Source organism: Orcinus orca, chromosome 14 (genome assembly GCF_937001465.1).
Source record: "Orcinus orca chromosome 14, mOrcOrc1.1, whole genome shotgun sequence".
Classification (NCBI taxonomy): domain Eukaryota; kingdom Metazoa; phylum Chordata; class Mammalia; order Artiodactyla; family Delphinidae; genus Orcinus; species Orcinus orca.
Genome location: NC_064572.1, coordinates 73,092,499 through 73,116,858, shown reverse-complemented (window position 1 = coordinate 73,116,858; position 24,360 = coordinate 73,092,499). Strand labels below are relative to the sequence as shown.

The window sequence follows — 24,360 nt, the reverse complement described above, 5'->3', positions numbered from 1 at the left end:
AGATTCTACATGTGAAACAGGGTATACGTAACCAGAATGAGGATTCTAGCACCCACCACTAGCATAAGCATAACAATGAAGTTGGTTTATTACTAGAGCATATATGAGAATTTAATTTCCATGGCGTGTACATGGCAAAGCAATTGCTTAAATTGCCTCACCTGGGAATTTAATACAATGTTATCATCAGACCAGCCACACTGTAAATAGATTTATAATGCTTTCCATGTGCTGCACTCTGTTGCATATGAACTAAGTAATGATCTGGTATTACAATAAAATCAGCTAGTTCCCACACCTGGCAGACAGGATATTTCACTAAATTAATACCCATACAGCTACATCACAAGGCATGGGAGAGGAAACAATCTCTAAGGCATTCGATTTGAGTTTTACATGGGAGGCAAACACTCCAGGGTTATGAAGAATGTTACTATGTTGAATGGGCCGCTTAAGACAAAATCTGTATTACAGAATTAAGACTTTCTCATTCCCATTCAATTTTGGCCTGATTTTCTTCATTCAGTACTTTAATTACTAATCAGCAATCCGCAACATTCACAAACACTAAGAAAGCCCTTTATTCTAATCTATGTGCTGCAGACAGCCAAATAATTGATACAAAGTGCAGTATGGTTTTGGTAAGTAATGAAAGAACAGCTTGTCCTACTTCCTAATCAAATTGGTCTATAGAAGAAATGGTTAATAGATTTCTCCATAGGTCTAAAACAAATCACCCAGCCTGGCCAGACTTTTCCATTGCTTCTACCATGTCTTTCAGTCTCCATATATTTAATAATGCCCCAGGTTACCAGGTGATACACCTATTAAAAACTGTTACACTTTCATAGCCAAAGAATTTAACTACTCTAAAGAATTTAACTGCTCCTGTTATAATTCACACTTTGGGATAGCTACAGAATACCGTGAAATTATATTTACTAGCTAGCCATATAATTGCTGGTACTCATTTCTTACCTAACTTTATCTGGTTCTAATTAAAAAATATCATACTTCCATAATATCCAGATGGCATTTTCTAAAAAGCATCTATCTTTGGAACAAGGCATTCCATTTTTAACCCTACTTCTATTTCTTTGCTGGTGATTTCAGCTTTTCATCCTTACTCTACCTCTGACCCAGGACTTAAAAAGGCTCATCAATCCAGGACAGGAAACTTAAATTTTGGAGAAAAAAATAAAACGGAATTTATAAAATTTTGTTTATGACCATGTTCTCTGTGCTGTACTAATTTCTAGCAAATAGCAATTTAAGATTAAAACATACCATACTACATGATATAGGTAAAGGTAAAGTAAACTGTTAGGTAAATGTTTGATCCTTGGAAAGTTGTTAGGATGACAAAGCACAGGGCACTGAGTGCAAAGAACAGAAGTAACTTTTCAGTATGTGATCTTTGGTCAAAATTAAGTTTTCTGAACATCAGTTCCCTCAATCTCTAAAAAAGTGGTGACAATATTTATTTCCCAGGGCTTTTGTGAGGATTTAAATATTATAAACAAATGGAAGTCTATCATAATACCTTGGATGTGATAACCCTGCAAAGGATGTTCAACTAAATATTACTTGATAATATTGGAAAGGATACAATAAAACCAGTACACATACATGACTGAGAGTATAAATTAGTGCATCTTTCGTTGAAAATGATTTGCCAATATATAACAAAAGTTGCTTTTAAAAATTCCATTATTTCATCCAGTAATTCTACTACTACATTGTTTTGCCCAATTTCCTATTTTATGGTTCCACAATTTTTGGATGACTTTCAATGATAAAAAACTTTCCTGCATTTCTTTAATGCTATCAGAGAAAGGAACTTCCAATCTGTTTCTTCTAAGTAGTCATTCCACTAAACATGGCTTGCTCTTGCTCAAGGGACTGTTTAGAGTTAAAGGTCAAACTCATTCACTAGAAAGTGCACATGCCACATGTCACCAATACTGTAGCGTTAATAAAGGGAAAGCACACCTTCTATCTATCATAAACTCATGCCCAATGGACCATATGCAAGCCACCAGAGAGAAAATACTAACATGCCCTGCTGCTAGGCTACCAGCAGTTGGAAAAGCAGGTTACCGTGCGAACACTAAAATAACCCATTGCTCTTGAGTATGTAATACTAGAAATTTTTTTCAAAAAAGTACAATTACAAATGTCTTTCTATTATAATCATTCTTATTTACTATTTTTGCTTGTACTTTCAAAACATTTTATGTGTTTGAAATGGATATTTATGTTTTGGCTATAAATAATAAGATAAATCATACCACATTTTCTCCTAATTATTTTTTTAAATTTAGCTTTAATATCACATGTGAATATTTATTTCCATATGATGAGGTTATATCTGTATATATACACATATAGACTCATACAAACCCATATGCAATCCATATGGAATGACTCTATTTATGTTTCACAATGCTAGAATAGACTTTTATTTATACTAGGAACTCTGACCACATTGCCACTACATCATTTAATGATTTGCAAAACAGACAGCCCAGAAATGATGTAACTGCACTTCTTCGTTTCCTCCTCCAGCATTTCTAAACTTACGCCTGAAATTTAAGTTTAACGTTAGTGTTTCAAAATGCAACTTGAGTTAGTTAGAATCATGGCCCCACTTGCTTGCATATGTTTGTAGTTTACAACTTTGACACTGCTATTGAACATAGTGTGTCTGTGTCTTATATCATGTTAGTTTGTCAATCAATAATTAAGTTACTTCATTCAGAAAATCAGCTCATGATAGAATGCCCAGATGTTGTTGTCAACATCTGGAACAGTGTAAGTATGCAGCAGAGGAAGTCTAATTCTTTACAGTCTTTCTGAATATAAAATAACTCCACATACTGTACTTGAAATAATCAAAATGTCAAAATGTTCATTATTTTGTTTGATAATGATATATAAATACCCTATACATTCCCATTGGAAAATGATACTCTGATAAATCAATGCTATATAACAGATGCTTTATTTATATTTTTAAAAGAATTACTGAAATAAAGTATGTAGATTTATATAATTAATTTGTATCTAGGTTTCCCTATGTAATCTGCCTAGCATTAGGAAGGAAAAGTGATTCATTCATTGAAAATCCATCCACAGTCGTAGTTTCAAGTGATCCAGACATCCAAGAACAAATGATCTTGAGGATTCTATGTAACTGTCACTGAGGTTATCACATAAATGACAGAATCTGACAGTTGACAGTGACATTCAGCATCATCTAAACCATCCTGCAAACGTAGAGATGAGAGGTTCCAAGCCAGATGGGCGATCTACCCAAGGCCACACACCCGGGAAAGACCTGGCAGAAGAAGGACAGAATCCGTTTCCCAATGCCAGTGCTGTTTTCACTTTACCAGACCACCAAGACAGGCTGGGGGTGTCTTATCACCCATTCCCCAGGGTAAGGTTGGCTGTACCATTCACCTAGTTCTATGAATGTATCATCAGCTATAAAGTTGATTAGTCTGTAGATTTTGTTTCTTGTCACCCTCCTCCAAAACAAACCAACGAACCTTTACTTATACTTTGTTGCTAACATCTGGAATATTGACAACAATAAATTTGAAAGTCCAAGGGTGACACATGCTTAAGGCAGAATGTTTTATTTGATAGAAAAAAGTGTCTGATCTCAGTTGGTGAGTCACAACCACACCTATGGGTGTAACTGAGATGTTTCAAGATGAATTTTCAAAGGCTACAACATAAAGCAACAATAATTTAACCTCATGGCAGAAGAGGAGCCACACCAGTTATTAAGATGTGCTAAGAATTATCTGCTTACCCGTGAGATCTGGTGACTCCCGATTTATCTACTCTAAAATTCTAGCTTGGAACCAGCCATCTCATAAGCAAACAATTTTTACAGTACTTTTTTTCTTGGTACTTACTTTTGGACCCATGTTGTGAGAGATTCTTCATTAAAGAATATGCTGTGTTACCTTGAGTTTACAGTGCTCATAATTCAGAGGTGTACAATATACCTTTTAATGCTTTATGAATACAGCCAATATAACTGTGATGCTTAGCCAATAAAACAAAACTCTTTTAGCCCAAATCCTCTACGGAAATATTTTGAAGATTACTTCTATACCTGGGTGACGCAAAACTATAAAATATGATTAAGTAAATATAAATATTCATACCTGATTCATAAACATGTTGTGAGTCTAAAAGATTCTCCATTTTCAGTTGAACAGAATAAAATCCTGCCTACTGAGGGGCTTTGCTTCATCAATAAATGTTCTTTCTCTTCTATCTTCAATGTGTCACTCTCTACTGGTTCTTCCCTTTAAGAATACAAACATTTTTAAGTGTACCCCAACTTTCAATATTTTAAAAGGTTATTTTACCCTATACTACACTCCCCAGCTAATGCCCAACTGCTCTTTATTCTTCCTTTTCTAGCCAAGCTTCTCGAAAGAGTATACTACAAGCACTAACTACACTTATTCATGTCCCAGCAGCTTATCAACTTCCAACAAACTGGATGTTTTCCTACCACGCCACAGGACTCCCCAGGAACACCAATGACTTCCTAGTTAACAAAATCATTTTAAAATAACTTCTTTAGAATAGTTATAGATTTCTAGAAAAGTTACAAAGATAATACAGAGAGTTCCCATATAACCTACACCTAGTTTCCCTTATTATTTTTTTTGATGTTAATATTATTCTTTTTTTATTGGAGTATAGTATTGTTTTACAATATTGTATTAGTTTATACTATACAGCAAAGTGAATCAGCTATACGTATACATGTATCTCCTCTTTTTTGGATTTCCTTCTCATTTAGGTCACCACAGAGCACTGAGTAGAGTTCCCTGTGCTATACAGTAGGTCCTCATTAGTTACCTGTTTTATACATGGTATCAATAGTGTATATATGTCAATCCCAATCTCCCAATTCATCCTACCCCCCCTTCCCCATTGGTATCCATACGTTTTTCTCTACGTCTGTGTCTCTTATTATTAACATCTTACATTACTGTGGTACATTCGCCATAACGAAGGAATCAATTGTTCATTATTACACATTATTATAAACTGAGGTCCATACTTTTTTCAGATTTCCTTAGTACCTCATGTTCTTTTTCTGTTCCAGGACACCATCCAATACCCCACATTACATTTAGGTGTCATGTCTCCTTAGGCTCCTCTTAGCTGTCACAATTTCTCAGGCTTTCCTAGTTTATGATGACCTTGACACTTTTGAGGAGTACTGGTGTTTTGTAGAATGTCCCTCAATTGGGATTAGTCTGAGGTTTTCCTCATGACTAGACGGGGGTTATAAGTTTTGGGGAGGAAGACCACAGGGGCAAAGTGCTATTTTCATCAACATCATATCAAAGGTACAGACTATCAACATGATTTATCACTGTTGATGTTGACCTTGATCACCTGGCTGAGGAGATGTTTATCAGCTTTCTCCATTGTAAAGCTACTCTCTTCCTCCTCCTTGTACTGTATGCACTGTGAACAGCCCCCATTTAAGGACTGGAGAGTTACGCTCCACCTCCTTGAGGAAGGAGCATCTACATCAATTATCTGGCATGGGAGATCTGTCTATTCAATCATTAGTCGGTATCAGTATGAACTCACGGATATTTATTTTATACTTTGGCTTATAAGCCAATACTACTTCATTAATTTTGTTGCACAAATTGTACCAACTTTGGCTCCAATGGCCACTTTTCAGTCCTTGTTTCATTAGACCTCTCAATAGCATCTGACATTGTTGCCCACTTTCTCCTTAGCAGTTACACCACAACCCTCCCTTGAAATTCCTCCTATCCTTCTGGTCTCTCCTTCTCAGTCTCCTTCATCATAATTGCTCTCTCTGTATGCCCTGGGTCTCCATCCTTAGCCCTATTCTCACTCATCTGTTTGATCTCATCTATACCTGTTGTTCTAACCACCACCTAGAGGCTGGCGAAGACATGTTTTTTGCATAAATCTAATTCGTACTCGGTGCCTTAGATAATCAAAAGGCATCTCAGACTTAACACAGACAAAGTGGGGCATTTTCTTTCTCCTGTATGCTGCTCTTCCTCCTGTTTTCCCTAATTTGAGGTATGGTGTTACCAGGTACATAGTCAACGCAGATAAAATCCTAAAAATTTTCCTACTCTCTCCATTACTCTCCAAATCCAATCACCAAGCCCTACGGATTAAACCCTTATTTTTCAGAATATCTACAACTGGGGCCCTTAGCCATATTTCCAGGATGTCTGTAGTCCCAATTCTTTCCCCATAACTGTTGTTACCACATATTTCATCATTCTTTTTATATATGAATTATATTTGACAGATACTTGTATGGAAAGACTGACATGTTTTTAGGCAAAGGTAAGCCAACAGGTACAAATTCTCAGCGCCTCATCTTGGGGAGTAAAGGAGACCTTTTCAACCCTATCTGTAGCAGAATATCAAAGCTATAAAAGAATCATTGTCTAAAGATATAACTTATTTCAGAGTAGGCATGTTAAAATAAAAAGCAAATTCATTTGACAAAAGCCAATACATTATGGGAAAATGCTAAGCAGCAGACCTCTCTCTAACTTCATAAGTCAAGACCACATTTCTCTTTAATTTCAAATGTAGGCATATGTCATATCAGCTATTGTACTGTTCTCCTAAGTCAGATATTTCCAATTTTCATGATGTAGAAGCTAAAAGACCACCCTTTCAAATGAGATGATGTGCATGCACATTTCTCCTTTGTTTTTCTGATTTGTGGACCTGAGGAATATGGATTATTTCTGTTAATCTGCATGAAGAAGCTCTGCTACAAGCCCGGCATTCAGTTTGCTTTTATGTCTGAGACCCCAAATTGTACCGTTAGGCAACAGAGGGCACTTATCTAGATTGAACTGTCATACAAATAGATTTTTGTCAGCCATTCAATTTGTATTGGGGAACATGCCAACAAAAACAAAACCCAGCAATTTAAAACAACAAACCTATCCTCTACTGATAGGAACAAATTGCTTTATTTCAAATGAATAAGAATTACTATAGATCGCACATCCTGTGTGTGGGTGCTAAGAAAGAAAAATATTTTGGGAACTAATTCTGTCTAGTTTTTCTGGCAGTGGTCTAACAGGAAGTAAGAATGAAATATGCTTAATACTAATAAACACACAAGAAAAAAAATGCTAACAGACAGGAATTACATGTTATCAGAGGAGAACGAGGCTTTCTAAGAAAATTCCAAGTCAAAATTCATCAGCTACATGAAAAAGTTAATATTGTGTTGCATTTTGAGTTTATTCTCTGACCTATAGTCCTTTGGGGAATGCAGGTGATGCCTCTGCCCACAACATAGTCAATCTGAGAAGTAAAACCACCATTCTCCCTGAGCCTAAACTGATTCCGGCTCTGTGTCTTCAACACTCACAAAGAATAACTGAAAACCTTAGAGAACTGACCTCATCACAGTTACACCCAATCTCTTCCATATCTCAGACTACTTGGAAAAATAGTCAGAGGGTCTATTATAAGTTGGTGTTAATCTTAGACATTAAAGATGTTGATAAATTACATCAGTGAAGACAAAGTAATAAAATTTTCACAACTTAAAAATTACATCAATTTGCCCATCAGTATATAAAATAGTTTAATCCCCTCCCCTATTATTTTTGTTTGAGTTGAATCCCGTTCCCTTTTCTATAAGTTGCATCTTCATTATGGAACTTCTGGAGCTACTCTTTCAGTGAAACTCACTCTTAGACTTGTAGGATCAGACACTGCTGTGAAGGATGTAAGCAAACATGCAAATTCAACCCTGGGAATCCACATTGAGCTGACACAGAAAATAAACAAACTTACAGATCAAAAACTTCAACTGAACCAATGTAATTTTACTAAATAGAAATCTAATTAGTTCAATTACTTAAATGCAAGCATTTACATTAGAAAATGAGTTCTCTTCAATCAAAATTGAGCACTTTACAAAATTCTGTAATATGTCACATGACATAGCTATAACTTTTTATGTTGTAGCAACAGGTACTTATGTCAAGACTTTAGATTTTATTAGAGGACAATCTAAAAAAATAGTAGAGTCCAGATATGACATGAAAAGGACCTCATGAACGGTAGTTAAAATAGATAACAGGACAAAAGCAAGGTAAAATGTAATGCTCCAAGTGGCCTCTACATTTTGGTAAATGATAGAACTATCTGAGAAAAATTATTTTTACTTTGAAGAAAGTTATAAAATTACATTAATTTAAAAACATGAACAGATGCATGATGTATGCAACTTAATTTCAAACAGTTCAGAAAAAAATAGACATACGTAGAGTTGAAAAGATCAATAGAGAAAGCATACAAAAATGATAAAGCAAACAGTACAAAATGTTAATAGGCAAATCTAGGTAAAGGGTATATGTATGTTCTTTGTGCTATCCTTTAAACTTTTCTGAAAGTTTGAAATTAGTTCCAAATAAAAAGTTTAAAGTGATTAAAAAGTATGAAAAGGTTAGTGGGATAAGGAGATAGAGGCTCTTGCTAAGCTAATTTTCTACAACTAGCTAATGTCTGAGATTAGCTAATGTCCAGAATAAATCCTTGATTAGATAGATAACAGCTCATGTTAAGCTAAAGTATGAGACCATTACTCCTTTCAAATTCAGACTATTTAAACTGTTAATTTTTATTATATACAATGGTGTTTGTTCTCTTTTAGCTTTTTTCAGTAACAATGCAGGATTACATTTGTTAGTTTTAAATTAGCAACGTAATTTTCTTTTGTAGTTCAGCTAGTAGAATGGACTCTAAATCATACCTGGTCAGAGAAGCTCAAAGTTATCAGTTCATAATGACAGAATATTATCTACCATTTAAAATAGTTTGGCGGGGGCTTCCCTGGTGGCGCAGTGGTTGAGAGTCCGCCTGCCGATGCAGGGGACGTGGGTTCGTGCCCCGGTCTGGGAAGATCCCACATGCCGCGGAGTGGCTGGGCCCGTGAGCCATGGCCGCTGAGCCTGCGCGTCCAGAGCCTGTGCTCCGCAACAGGAGAGGCCACAACAGCGAGAGGCCCGCGTACCGCAAAAAAAAAAACAAAAACAGTTTTGCGGTAATGTACAGTTCTTTTTTCCCTTCATTTCATTCTGAATAAAAGTGTTGAGGACAATAATTCTAAATCAGATTGCTTAACAAATAAATGATTTATTATTTTACAAAAATGCCTAGAGGATCCTAGTACAAATTTCACCGGAGTGTTCTGCACTAACTAAAGATCTTTTAGCGTGCTCTTAGGTCATGCTCTAATGTTCTTGAAGAGAACACACACTCTCACATAGTTAGACATGTGCCCACTAAACTTTGACTTGATTTGGCAATCAAGGTATGGCTGATTTGTCTAATTTTGACTGTGATAGCCCTGGACTGGGACTGAATGTAATTCCATTCTCTGAAAAGAACACAGCCAATTCTGGCGCTCTATAAATATGCAATAATGATAGGACCTGAGGGCTAGAAGGGACCTTGAGAGGTCCTCTAGTGTGCCTTGCTCCCTGACGTCATGGCACACTGAATGTACCTGATAAAGACCTTGGGAAGGAGATTCCTTAACCTTCACAAAGGAGGTTTACCAACAGTCACCGATTACTGTCAGGAATTGTTTCCCTAAATTAAACTTAAATCTATGGTCCTGCAGTCACACATACAGTAGAACCCAGCCACAGCTGCTGACCACACTTGGTGTAACACTTCTTCATAGACTTGAAGACACTTAACAACTCCACAACATGCAGGGAAAATGATCCCAGGACCTTACTTCATCTGTCTAATTTTCTAATCCTTTAATCATCTGAGGGACCCACCTCTGAATTACCTTTAGGCATGGTAACCCCAACAATACCCAGAGATGAACATTAGTGGATTCTTCCAGATTCTACCATGAACTAAAAGTGTACCCCATCTTACCATCTGTAAAGCTGAGGAGGCCACTCATTTTTCTGTTCTTTCTGATTTCTGCTCTGAATATATTTAACATTAAATTATATACACGCACTAATTTTTATTTGAGTTTTAGGGCAAGTTACTATTACTTGCCCTAAATTTAAATTTGTTTTCTTGTCCTTTGAAAACACAATATGATAAATTAAACAGATCTCCAATTTGGGCAACCAACGAGCCTGGATTCAAATCTCAGGTTCATCCTTTTCTAGTTATGATTAATAAGCAAGTTTTTGAGCCCCTGTGTAGTAGCCAAGGTAAAGTTTATAAAACAACCAATACAGTGCTTAACACATACTGGGAATTAAAGAATAATAACTGCTCTAATCATAATAATAATTATTATTGAGAATGCCAGCAAGTCTACTCTTCTAGCATATAAAACTCTGGGTTTGCCCACCTCAGCTCTTTATTCTAAGATGGCCTCACACAACTTTGCCCAACATGGCCACTTCAGTTCTGCTCCCAGTTATTTATCACCCAAACTTCTGACTATAAAGACCAGATTGCCATTCCATTCCAGTTCCTCCTTGCCCTTGGGACTCAATTTTGCCTTCCATTTTTGGTCTTTTTTCTTTTGACTCTTTTAATTTATATCTGACCTTGATTTTCTCTGCTTTGACCCTCAACGTTTTCTGAGGATTTAGGCTCCCATTCACCCATTTGCTCTCTCTAGAAGAACAAATACTTATATATGTGATCCCAGAGAAAATACTTGTAGATGTCATCCCAAACTCCGAAAAGAATTCAGACAGTAGTATAACATAGAACCTTCAAAGATAATGTGCTTCATTACCAGCACTTTATTTAACAGTATGAGTTAAACTATGATTCAAATCCTAGTTTTGCTATTTATTACCTATGTGACTGAAGAAAGGGTGTCTAAACTTTCTGAGTCTCAGTCTGCATATCTGCATAAAAGAAATGAAAAACACTTTGTTGGAATGATTAAATGGGACTTGCAAGAAGAACACAGCTGCATAAGTTAACAGGTTCCCTCTAAGTCATCACTTTTCCCTCTCCTTCCCCTCTGGGTTTGGGTAGGTGGGAATAACAAGAACAAATATACTCGGAATTCTCCTTTCTTGGCAAAACTAGAAAACAGATATTATTCATAGATCCCAAATTATGTGGAGAGGTGTCCCAAAGCAGATGAGATCATGCAGAGCCAGATGACAAAATGCCTGAAGGATGGTAAGAGGACACAACCACAGCCGAGCTAAAAAAGCACCAACTAAAATACACTTCCTAAAGATGAGGGACTCATTCTAAAGCACAAAATCTATATTCTTCATTTGAAACAATGGCTGTGGGAAGGTGTAAGCAAGCTGCTGGCAGAAGCACTCTGGGACACAGTTTGTTGAGAGAAGCAGAGTTACATAAAGAATAACACAGGACTTCTGCTTCCCAAAGAATGTAGAAAAACACAAGAAGCCATTGCTTTCACCTTAACAAACAAAACAAGCTGCAGAAGCTACAAAAATCACAATTTTTAGAAACCTATCAGAGAGCTGATGATACAAAGACACCTAACTGAAATACAGTCCAAAAAACCATAAGCCTTTTATAACAGAGAAGAAACCCATGGCTGTTCTCATTCTTGGCAGAGTAGAGGAAGCCTCCACAGATATCGGTAAGAAGAAACCAGTCACACTTCTAACTAACTATTAAAGGTTGCCATCAGGGCTGGCATAACAGATTAGGATTTCAAGGAACCTGAGCCACAGAGTGAGGTATAGGGTCTACCAAGTAATGCTTTCCCATGGGTCATTACTGAGTGCTCAGGGCATCGGAGAATTTCTGACAGAGATGCTCCCCTGGGTTGCACAAGACCTCCCTCAGTCCTAAAAGAGCTGGCCCTCTGAAGGTGGGGTGCAAGGCAGCAGAGCTAAGAAAAGTCCATGCTAAGCACTCTGGCTACAGTAGGCTAGGGAATGGGCAAAGGAACTGATGGAAACCTATCTGAGGCATTCTAAAATTCCAGCCACCAAAAGTTGAAGTAGGGGAGAAGAACAGGAGAAGTGAGAGAAACCCTCTGAGGCATTCCGGATCTTCAAACAGTATAAGGCAACTGCCCTTCTAAGGCTTGATTTATGCAGCAGGGCAGAGAGGAATCTGCCAAGCTACTGAAAGCCAGGGAGCAAGACTGGCTAGCAAAGAGAATTCCCCAGAGACTCATAAAGGTAGCAGTGGGGCTGTAAAAGTGAGAGAGGGATCTCCCACAAATCAAAAAGACGGTGGCCCAGCTGAAAAGCAGAAAGAAGTCTTTGGAAACTCACCAGTGCTCAGAGCTCAAGCCCTGCTCACAAGGAAAATCCTAACTTCAGCCTCAAAACATGTGAATTAAGCTGAAGCTAAAAAAAAATAAAATAAATAAAGCCCCCACACAGCCCAATAAAGGTCAAGTTGACTTAGCCATAGAAGCCTGAAATAAAAGGGAGGGTTTTGGGGTGGGGGTAAGGGGGGGAAATGTTTGGATAAAATTTTACTTACTTGACTCTCTTTTATACAAAATATCCAGCATAGAATCAAAAATTACAAGACACATGAAGAGTCAAGAAAATATGACCTAAAAGGGGAAATTGACAGTAACACATTCATAGTAGGGGACTTTAACACCCCACTTTCACCAATGGACAAATCATCCAAAATGAAAATAAATAAGGAAACACAAGCTTTAAATGATACATTAAACAAGATGGACTTAATTGATACTTATAGGACATTCCATCCAAAAACAACAGAATACATTTTTCTCAAGTGCTCATGGAACATTCTCCAGGATAGATCATATCTTGGGTCACAAATCAAGCCTTGGTAAATTTAAGAAAACTGAAATCGTATCAAGTATCTTTTCCGACCACAACGCTATGAGACTAGATATCAATTACAGGAAAAGATCTGTAAAAAATACAAACACATGGAGGCTAAACAATACACTACTTAATAACGAAGCGATCACTGAAGAAATCAAAGAGGAAATAAAAAAATACCTAGAAACAAATGACAATGGAGACACTACGACCCAAAATCTATGGGATGCAGCAAAAGCACTTCTAAGAGGGAAGTTTATAGCAATACAATCCTACCGCAAGAAACAGGAAACATCTCGAATAAACAACCTAACCTTGCACCTAAAGCAATTAGAGAAAGAAGAACAAAAAAACCCCCAAAGTTACCAGAAGGAAAGAAATCATAAAAATCAGATCAGAAGTAAATGCAAAAGAAATGAAGGAAATGATAGCAAAGATCAATAAAACTAAAAGCTGGTTCTTTGAGAAGATAAACAAAATTGATAAACCATTAGCCAGACTCATCAAGAAAAAAAGGGAGAAGACTCAAATCAATAGAATTAGAAATGAAAAAGGAGAAGTAACAACTGATACTGCAGAAATACAAAAGATCATGAGAGATTACGACAAGCAACTCTATGCCAATAAAATGGACAATCTGGAAGAAATGGACAAATTCTTAGAAATGCACAACCTGCCAAGACTGAATCAGGAAGAAATAGAAAATATGAACAGACCAATCACAAGCAGTGAAATTGAAACTGTGATTAAAAATCTTCCAACAAACAAAAGCCCAGGACCAGATGGCTTCACAGGCGAATTGTATCAAACATTTAGAGAAGAGCTAACACCTATCCTTCTCAAACTGTTCCAAAATATAGCAGAGGGAGGAACACTCCCCAACTCATTCTACGAGGCCACCATCACCCTGATACCAAAACCAGACAAGGATGTCACAAAGAAAGAAAACTACAGGCCAATGTCACTGATGAACACAGATGCAAAAATCCTCAATAAAATACTAGCAAACAGAATCCAACAGCACATTAAAAGGATCATACACCATGATCAAGTGGGGTTTATTCCAGGAATGCAAGGATTCTTCAATATACGCAAATCAATCAACGTGATACACCATATTAACAAATTGAAGGAGAAAAAGCATATGATCATCTCAATAGATGTAGAGAAAGCTTTCGACAAAATTCAACACCCATTTATGATAAAAACCCTCCAGAAAGTAGGCATACAGGGAACTTTCCTCAACATAATAAAGGCCATATATGACAAACCCACAGCCAACATGGTCCTCAATGGTGAAAAACTGTAAGCATTTCCACTAAGATCAGGAACAAGACAAGGCTGCCCACTCTCACCACTCTTATTCAACATAGTTTTGGAAGTTTTAGCCACAGCAATCAGAGAAGAAAAGGAAATAAATGGAATCCAAATCGGAAAAGAAGAAGTAAAGCTGTCACTGTTTGCAGATGACATGATACTATACATAGAGAATCCTAAAGATGCTACCAGAAAACTACTAGAGCTAATCAATGAATTTGGTAAAGTAGCAGGATACAAAATTAATGCACAGAAATCTCTGGCATTCCTATACACTAATGATGAAAAATCTGAAAGTGAAATGAAGAAAACACTCCCATTTATCACTGCAACAAAAAGAATAAAATATCTAGGAATAAACCCACCTAAGGAGACAAAAGATCTGTATGCAGAAAATTATAAGACACTGATGAAAGAAATTAAAGACGATACAAATAGATGGAGAGATATACCATGTTCTTGGATTGGAAGAATCAACGTTGTGAAAATGACTCTACTACCCAAAGCAATCTACAGATTCAATGCAATCCCTATCAAACTACCACTGGCATTTTTCACAGAACTAGAACAAAAAAATTCACAATTTGTATGGAAACACAAAAGACCGCGAATAGCCAAAGCAATCTTGAGAACGAAAAATGGAGCTGGAGGAATCAGGCTCCCTGACTTCAGACTATACTACAAAGCTACAGTAATCAAGACAGTATGGTACTGGCACAAAAACAGAAAGATAGATCAATGGAACAGGATAGAAAGCCCAGAGATAAACCCACACACATATGGTCACCTTATCTTTGATAAAGGAGGCAGGAATGGACAGTGGAGAAAGGACAGCCTCTTCAATAAGTGGTGCTGGGAAAACTGGACAGGTACATGTAAAGGTATGAGATTAGATCATTCCCTAACACCATACACAAAAATAAGCTCAAAACAGATTAAAGACCTAAATGTAAGGTCAGAAACTATCAAACTCTTAGAGGAAAACATAGGCAGAACACTCTATGACATAAATCACAGCAAGATCCTTTTTGACCCACCTCCTAGAGAAATGGAAATAAAAACAAAAATAAACAAATGGGACCTAATGAAACTTCAAAACTTTTGCACAGCAAAGGAAACCACAAACAAGACCAAAAGACAACCCTCAGAATAGGAGAAAATATTTGCAAATGAAGCAACTGACAAAGGATTAATCTCCAAAATTTATAAGCAGCTCATGCAGCTCAACAACAAAAAAACAAACAACCCAATCCAAATATGGGCAGAAGACCTAAATAGACATTTCTTCAAAGAAGATATACAGACTGCCAACAAACACATGAAAGAATGCTCAACATCATTAATCATTAGAGAAATGCAAATCAAAACTACAATGAAATATCATCTCACACCAGTCAGAATGGCCATCATCAAAAAATCTAGAAACAATAAATGCTGGAGAGGATGTGGAGAAAAGGGAACCCTCTTGCACTGTTGGTGGGAATGTAAATTGATACAGCCACTGTGGAGAACAGTATGGAGGTTCCTTAAAAAACTACAAATAGAACTACCACATGACCCAGCAATCCCACTACTGGGCATATACCCTGAGAAAACCATAATTCAAAAAGAGTCATGTACCAAAATGTTCATTGCAGCTCTATTTACAATAGCTCAGAGATGGAAACAACCTAAGTGTCCATCATCAGATGAATGGATGAAGAAGATGTGGCACATATATACAATGGAATATTACTCAGCCATAAAAAGAAACGAAATTGAGCTCTTTGTAATGAGGTGGATAGACCTAGAGTCTGTCATACAGAGTGAAGTAAGTCAGAAAGAGAAAGATAAATACCATATGCTAACACATATATATGGAATTTAAGAAAAAAAAATGTCATGAAGAATCTAGGGGTAAGACAGGAATAAAGACACAGTCCTACTAGAGAATGGACTTGAGGATATGGGGAGGGGGAAGGGTAAGCTGTGAGAAAGCGAGACAGAGGCATGGACATATATACACTACCAAACGTAAAGTAGATAGCTAGTGGGAAGCAGCCGCATAGCACAGGGAGATCAGCTCGGTGCTTTGTGACCGCCTGGAGGGGTGGGAGGGAGGCAGACGCAAGAGGGAAGAGATATGGGAACATATGTATATGTATAGCTGATTCACTTTATTATAAAGCAGAAACTAACACACCATTGTAAAGCAATTATACTCCAATAAAGATGTAAAAAAAAAAAGAAAGAAAAAGAAAATATGACCCATGGTCAGTGAAGCATACTGAAAGATGATCCATATATTGGGATTATCATTCAGGGACTTTAAAATAAGTATCATAAAAATGCTAAAGGATATGGTGGAAAAATGGACAATACACATGAAGAGATGGGGAATTTCAGTGAAGAAAGAGAGACTATAAAAATGGAAATGGAAATGGAACCAAATGGAAATGACAACACAAAATTACGGCATCAGGGAATTCCCTGGCAGTCCAGTGGTTAGGACTCTGCTCTTTCACTGCAGAGGGCGTGGGTTCAATCCCTGGTTGGGGAACTAAGATCCTACAAGCCGTGCAGCACGGCCAAAAAACAAACAAACAAACAAACAAAAATACGGTATCAAAATGTAATTAAAAATATGATATCGAGACGCCCTCCGGCGACCTACACGCACAGGCGGGGCCAAATCCAAAGCTGAGCCCCTGGGAGCTGTGAGAACAAAGAAGAGAAAGGGAAATCTCTCCCAGCAGCCTCAGAAGCAGCGGATTAAAGCTCCACAATCAACTTGATATACCCTGCATCTGTGGAATACCTGAATAGTCAACAAATCATCCCAAATTAAGAAGCCCTGTGGATGAAAGGCTCTTGGTGCTGCAGCCAGGAGTCAGTGCTGTGCCTCTGAGGTGGGAGAGCCAACTTCAGGACACTGGTCCACAAGAGGCCTCCCAGCTGCACATAATATCAAACAGCAAAAATCTCCAAGAGATCCCAGCTTCACTCAACGACCAGCAAGCTACAGTGCTGGACATCCTATGCCAAACAACTAGCAAGACAGGAACACAACCCCACCCATTAGCAGAGAGGCTGCCCAAGATCATAATAAGTCTACAGACACCCCAAAACACACCACCAGACGTGGACCTGCCCACCAGAAAGACAAGATCCAGCCTCATCCACCAGAACACAGGCACTAGTACCCTCCACCAGGAAGCCGACACAACCCACTGAACCAACCTTAGCCACTGGGGACAGACACAAAAAACAACAGGAACTACGAACCTTCAGCCTGCAAAAAAGGAGACCACAAACACAGTAAGATAAGCAAAATGAAAAGACAGAAAAACACACAGCAGATGAAGGAGCAAGATAAAAACCCACCAGACCTAACAAATGAAGAGGAAATAGGCAGTCTACCGGAAAAAGAATTCAGAATAATGATAGTAAGGTTGATCCGAAATCTTGGAGATAGAATGGACAATAGAATGGACAAAATGCAAGAATCAGTTAACAAGGACCTAGAAGAACTAAAGATGAAACAAGCAACGATGAACAACACAATAAATGAAATTAAAAGTACTCTAGATGGGATCAATAGCAGAATAACTGAGGCAGAAGAACGGATAAGTGACCTGGAAGATAAAATAGTGGAAATAACTACTGCAGAGCAGAATAAAGAAAAAAGAATGAAAAGAACTGAGGACAGTCTCAGAGACCTCTGGGACAACATTAAACGCACCAACATTCGAATTATAGGGGTTCCAGAAGAAGAAGAGAAAAAGAAAGGGACTGAGAAAATATTTGAAGAGATTATAGTTGAAAACTTCCCTAATATGGGAAAGGAAATAGTTAATCAAGTCCAGGAAGCACAGAGAGTCCCATACAGGATAAATCCAAGGAGAAATACGCCAAGACACATATTAATCAAACTGTCAAAAATTAAATACAAAGAAAACATATTAAAAGCAGCAAGGGAAAAACAACAAATAACACACAAGGGAATCCCCATAAGGTTAACAGCTGATCTTTCAGCAGAAACTCTGCAAGCCAGAAGGGAGTGGCAGGACATATTGAAAGTGTTGAAGGAGAAAAACCTGCAACCAAGATTACTCTACCCAGCAAGGATCTCATTCAGATTTGATGGAGAAATTAAAACCTTTACAGACAAGCAAAAGCTGAGAGAGTTCAGCACCACCAAACCAGCTCTACAACAACTGCTAAAGGAACTTCTCTAGGCAAGAAACACAAAAGAAGGAAAAGACCTACAATAACAAACCCAAAACAATTAAGAAAATGGGAATGGGAACACACATATCGATAATTACCTTAAATGTAAATGGACTAAATGCTCCCACCAAAAGACACAGATTGGCTGAATGGATACAAAAACAAGACCCATATATTTGCTGTCTACAAGAGACCCACTTCAGACCTAGAGACACATATAGACTGAAAGTAAGGGGATGGAAAAAGGTATTTCATGCAAATGGAAACCAAAAGAAAGCTGGAGTAGCAATTCTCATATAAGTTATATATATATATATATATATATATATATATGTAGTTTGCTTGAGTGCAGTGTTTTTTGTTTTCTGTACTGAATTCATTAGCATGGGTCGGTATAAAATTTAGCATAGGTCAATATGTAATTTGTAAACTAATAAGGTCTTAAAAGTGAGGAATTAAGTCTTTTAAATTTAATTATTTATTGTAAAGAGCAGAATAGCATACATAAACAGGTGCCTAAGGAAAACTTGTATTCTAATATGGAACTCTCATGAACACCTTTTTTTTTTTTTCTTCTAACGGTATGATAGTAGGCCATTTGATTATTTTTATGGCTTTAACTTTACAACAATGAAATATTCGTAAATTTTAAAAAGTATTTTTCTTTATTTGATGCGGGTGGGATACTGGAGAAATGAAAGGTAAAAAAAAAAAAAAAATATGATATCATGAAAATAGACTTAAGAGCAGACCAGAAACAGCAAAGGAAAGGATCTGTAAACTTAAAAGGAGATCAATGTAAAGTATCCAAACTGAAACACAAAGATACAAAAAACTGACAAAAGATAAAAGAAAAGCATCCAAGAACTGTGAAATAATATTGTGACCTAACATATTTGTAACAGAAGTCAAAGAAGGACAAGAAAGAAATGGGGGCAGAAGAAATACTTGAATAAATAATGGCTGAAAACTTTACAGAAGACAATGAAATTACACCTTTAAAGTGCAGAAAGGTAGGGAGAAGGATGGGAAACCTGTCAAACTGAAAGTCAAAAGCCAGTGAAAATATCATTCAAAAATGGTAGTGAAATAAAGACATTTGTAAATCAGATAAAACCTGAGAGAATCGACCAACTAGACATGTTAAAATGAGTTCTTTAGACTTAAGAGAATAACACCAAATGGAAATTGTGATTTGTGTGAAGGAAAAAAGAGTTCCAATATAATAAATACCTGGGTAAATATAAAAGACTTTTTCTAAGTATTTGTCATGAGGATAGCATATGTAGAAGTAAAATATAAGATAACAAGAGTTCAAAGGGTGAGAGACAAGTAAATGGAATTCTACTATGTAAAGTCTTAAACTGTCTATGAAGGAATACGACATTGTTTGAAAGCAGACTAATAAAGATACACACTGTACTCTCCTATAGGAACCACTAAAAAATAAACACAAAGGGGTATAAATAAAAATTGAATATGGGAGATAGAACATAATATTAAAAATTATGTGATTTACTCAAAAAAGAAGGCAAGAAATAAGGACCAAAGGAACAAAGAATATATATGTGTTTGTGTATATATATATATATGTAGTTATATATATAGTCATATATAATCAGATGTATAGTCACATATATGTCAAATATATGTCATATACATGTCAAGCATACCTCAATAAAACTGTTTCTCAAAAAAAGGAAACAGTGACCACTAACAGTACTATTATTTAGCATTTTCCACGACTACTTACAGATGATATAACTGTATATCTCAAAAATCCAAGAGAATAAACTAAAATTGCAAACAATAAGTACACTAATAAGGCAGCAAAGTTAAAATACAGAAAGTGAAGAAGCAAGGTGTAGTATAGTATATGTCATTTTTGCTGTCTTTTGTATGGCTCACCATTTTCGTGCTGTTATTTAAAGGGGGAAGGGAGAAGAATGTACAGTTGTATTTGCTCGTATATACATATATAAAAGCTGGAAAGATATACAAGGAATTAATAACAGAAGTTACCTAGGTTGGTGATTGGAGGGGAGGGTGGAATGGGGAAGTGAGATGGACAACAGAGGTGGAAGGGAGAATTTTCCCTGCACACCTCTGTAATCATTATAACTATCATTATCTTCATCATTACCAGCACCACAATCTCCAGCATCTGCTGGGTGAAAGGTTTCCAATAATGTAAGAAGGAATTCTAGTCATGTTTTTAGGACTTTTCAGCACTTGCCTATGAGATTAAGAAAAATTCCAAAAGAGTGAGATATTCTGGACCATAGAGCAGTTTCCCAAGGGAGAAAAAGAAGGAATCCTCATGTTTGACTCATTGAGTCAAGTGTCTTAGAATGCTGAACAGCATGCCATAGGGAGTGATCATACTTTGGCCCCTCTAAGAAGGAATAATTAATCCAACGAATCTTTTTCATTCACAATTTCTGTATATCTATGACGTCAGACTTATATGCATAGGTGAAATAAGAAATGGTAACTGAAAACCCCAATAACAATATAAACACACTACTTCACGTGGATAACAACAAGCAGTATAACTTTCAAAACCAAGCAATTAAGTGATAAAAGATGATTTCTATCATACACCCCGTAAGAGTTAAACATTGATACAAGGGCTGTCCTCTTAAAATCTCTCCTAGAGCCACCATCTGTTAGTGGAAAAAAAATTGGGAAATTTATTTAAAGAAAACATTTGCTCAATATCAAAATTTTAATTTTAGATTTTGTTATTTACAAAATAAGCACCTTATCAAATGGGAATCCTCTACCTTCTGAGGAAAAACAATAAGCAACACAAAAATGTGTTTGCTTTCTTTCAGGAATGAGAGACAGTCAAGGCAATTTAAGTTACAGGCATACTCCAAACTTCCATAGAAACTCTTTGTTTTGTTTGTTCCTAAGGAATCAACATACAAAAATATGGAAATCAGTTGCTTGCAGGGTACCAACACCAAAAATACACACCAAAAAAGAAGTCAAGTTAGTTGTGTTAAAAGAAACAAAAGAAGTAGGCTTAATTCTAAACTACCATTAAGAAAAAAAGTGCATATAGTTATATCGGATAGAGTTTACACTTCCTCATAAAGGTCAAGATCCCTCCATTCCTGAGCAAGCTGTGGACATTTGATTCCAGGGACTGGAGCCAATGATAATGAAGACAAGATCATGCTGTTGTTCACAAGCTGGAGCTGGGGAGAAAATGAAGAGAAATGCGTACAAATCTAGTCCTTTAGTCTCACTTTTAGAAAAATAATTAAAATATGTAACCTGATGACAGTGGGTCAGCAGTCATGTTCATAAGAAATTCATCACACGTAAAAGTCATGTGCAGGCATCCTTCTGCTATACCACATTTATCACATTGGTTAACCATTCAATTCCATTTGATTTAATATGTCCTTTTTCTTTCTTCTTGGTAGGGATTGTTGGGTAGGTGGTCACAGATGTAACTGCAAATACTAATCTCTGATTTATCTAGGACAAATAAAAAGAACTATACTAGATTTTTAAAAAGTAAGGATTCTAGGAAACATGGACTGATATATATTTTGCTACTTCATGGCTGGCTAATCACATTATACTTATTTGTAAAGTAAGACTGAAGATACAGTAGAAATTGGAGGACATAAGATTACAGAAACTAAAGTAATATCTACCTTAAAGGTTCCCCCATACAAACTGCTCAACACTACTCCTCCCTCCCCTTTTTTTTGGCCGCATGGCATGTGGGATCTTAGTTCGCCCCCTGCATTGTAATCGTGGAGTCTTAACCACTGGACCACCACGGAAGTCCCTCAACACTGCTTTAAACTCCTGCATTATCCCTTTTAAGAAATACCTACAATTTTACTTGAGGCGTTATTTTACAAAATAAGATGCTCATAATTCCCAACCAACAAGAACAATCTTACTATTCAATTTAAAAGTAAACTCTGATGCCAAAATTTTTGATTTCTGGGAAAATAAATGATAGCTAGCCAAAAAAAAAAAAGCTTTTATTTCCAATTAGTAATTAAATCACAGAGTTCTTGAAAAATGCAACTATTAATATAGTACTCTTAAAATATCAATATGTCAAAATATTGATCAGGGGAGAAAAGAATATTGGGAGTGAAATCTCATTTATTACTTCTTTCACTTTTTCTTTGTTTTTGTTTTTGTTTTTTTTTTAAGTGCCTTAACCTAGAATTTGTCTTAAAAGAGAATACAAAAAGTCTAAAGTTATTTAAATAGTTTACCATGAAAGACCAGAAATATTTGAATTAGTTATAAAACTGAATATGTTATGATGACATAAAATAAGTATTGCTACTAGTTTTTGGAAGAAATTCTATTAATAAAGTCACGAAGTTTTACTGACCATCTCATGTTCAGACCAAACAAGATAACAAATCTAAATAATGATAAAGTAGATATTATTATATAATTATTTTATCTACTTTAATGTTGGCAACCAATTTCAATATATCAAAGACTTTGAACAGGAAAAGATATCTTTTAGCTCGATTTGATTGGCAGACAAACATCTGACTTCCTATAGGTACCAGAAAGTCTCAAAAATAAAAGTCTGATCTAATCAGATTTACATTTTTTTAGGAAGTTTCCTCTAGACTCCAGGTAGAAAACAGATGGGAGGAGGACTAGCCTGAAGGTAGAAATCTTGAGCTTGTTCTTAAAGATCAAGAGAGAAATCACGTGGTCCTCAAAGACTGTGTGAGGATGGAGGGGAGAGATATTATGGAGGCAGAATCCATGGGACTCAGTGACAATTAGATGTGGGAGTTAAGGCAAAGAAACAAGTCTGAAATGTCTCTCAGGTTTCTCATGTGGGTAACTGAGTAGATGGTACCTTAACCAGCATAACCAACGTATGCATCAACCAGCATAATGAATGCAGGAAGAGGAACTGAGTTTGGATAAAAGATAGTAAGTTTAATGAATTCAGGTTGGAACATTGTATTTGATTATCCATAGGGCTGGGACATGTGCAATGGACAACTGAAGAAAGGGTACAGTGTGCGATGTAAAAGTCTGGGCTAGAGACATGATTTTGAAGTCACTGATATATAGGCAGTAGTGGAAGCTGTGGGCATACATAAAATTAACCAGACAGAATATAGGGATGACAAGTCAAAACAACAATAACCTGAAAACACAGAAATTAAGGGGAGGACAGAAAAAGAATCTACTGAAGGAGATGGATCAAAGAGCCAGGAATAGACCAAGGGAGTATGGTGTCAAGGAAGCTAGTTTCAAGAAGATGGGAGTGAATCAACTACTACATAGGAGACAAGTAAGATAAACACTGGGAAGGGCCCTCAGAAACAAAAGTCATGTGTGACTTTATTAAAAAGTTTCAGAGGTATGATATCTAACACAGATGGGAGCAATACAACATAAAAAAGTTAAACACCTGAATTCTTCCTTAAACATATTTTAAAAATGCAATATCCCCATTTATCTAAATGTTGGAATATTTGTACAGTATAAAGACAAGATAAAGCCACTTTTCCCAAAGCCTGGCTATTTCTTCATTTACTTGAAACCTTTGCTGACATCTAGCAGATAAATGATTGATTGCACCACCACCTTCACCCCATTCTCTTTGGACAAAATTCTACTGGATAACATTTTAGTCCCTGTGGTGAAAATAGAATAATTCAGGTAGACACACTTAAGAAAGACATTTATTAAAGTGACAGGTTACCTGAATAAAACACCTACCATATGAAGAAACAGCAATTCTAAGAAAATTATTCATCTGAATATATGATAAGATAACCCTTGGAAGTCACAAGGAAAAAAAATGGTGGTTAAAACTCTAACTGCAAACCGAGGTCTACTCAATCTTTATTTAACTTGAGCACCATATGAATAACTCAAAAATAGCCAACGGGGTGACTATATCTCACAAGCTTTATTTATTCCTTTCTGTCTAGTTTAAATATATTTGTAAATTACTATCATTTTGTTCCCCTAAATAGTCACAGCATATATC

General features: G+C 36.5%; 1 protein-coding gene across 22 annotated transcripts in view; it reads right to left on the bottom strand.

The window, feature by feature from the left end:
• Positions 1 to 24,360, bottom strand: part of VTI1A (vesicle transport through interaction with t-SNAREs 1A) — a 376,929-nt gene that overhangs the window by 308,509 nt on the left and 44,060 nt on the right. Inside the window, exon 2 of one of the 22 annotated variants that reach the window (XM_033421042.2) lies at positions 4,185 to 4,328. The exons of the other annotated variants lie outside the window; for them this stretch is intronic. Coding sequence (XP_033276933.1) covers positions 4,185 to 4,199 — 15 coding nt within the window. The 5' untranslated portion in view covers positions 4,200 to 4,328. The remainder of the gene's footprint in view (positions 1 to 4,184; positions 4,329 to 24,360) is intronic. 22 annotated transcript variants of the gene reach the window in all.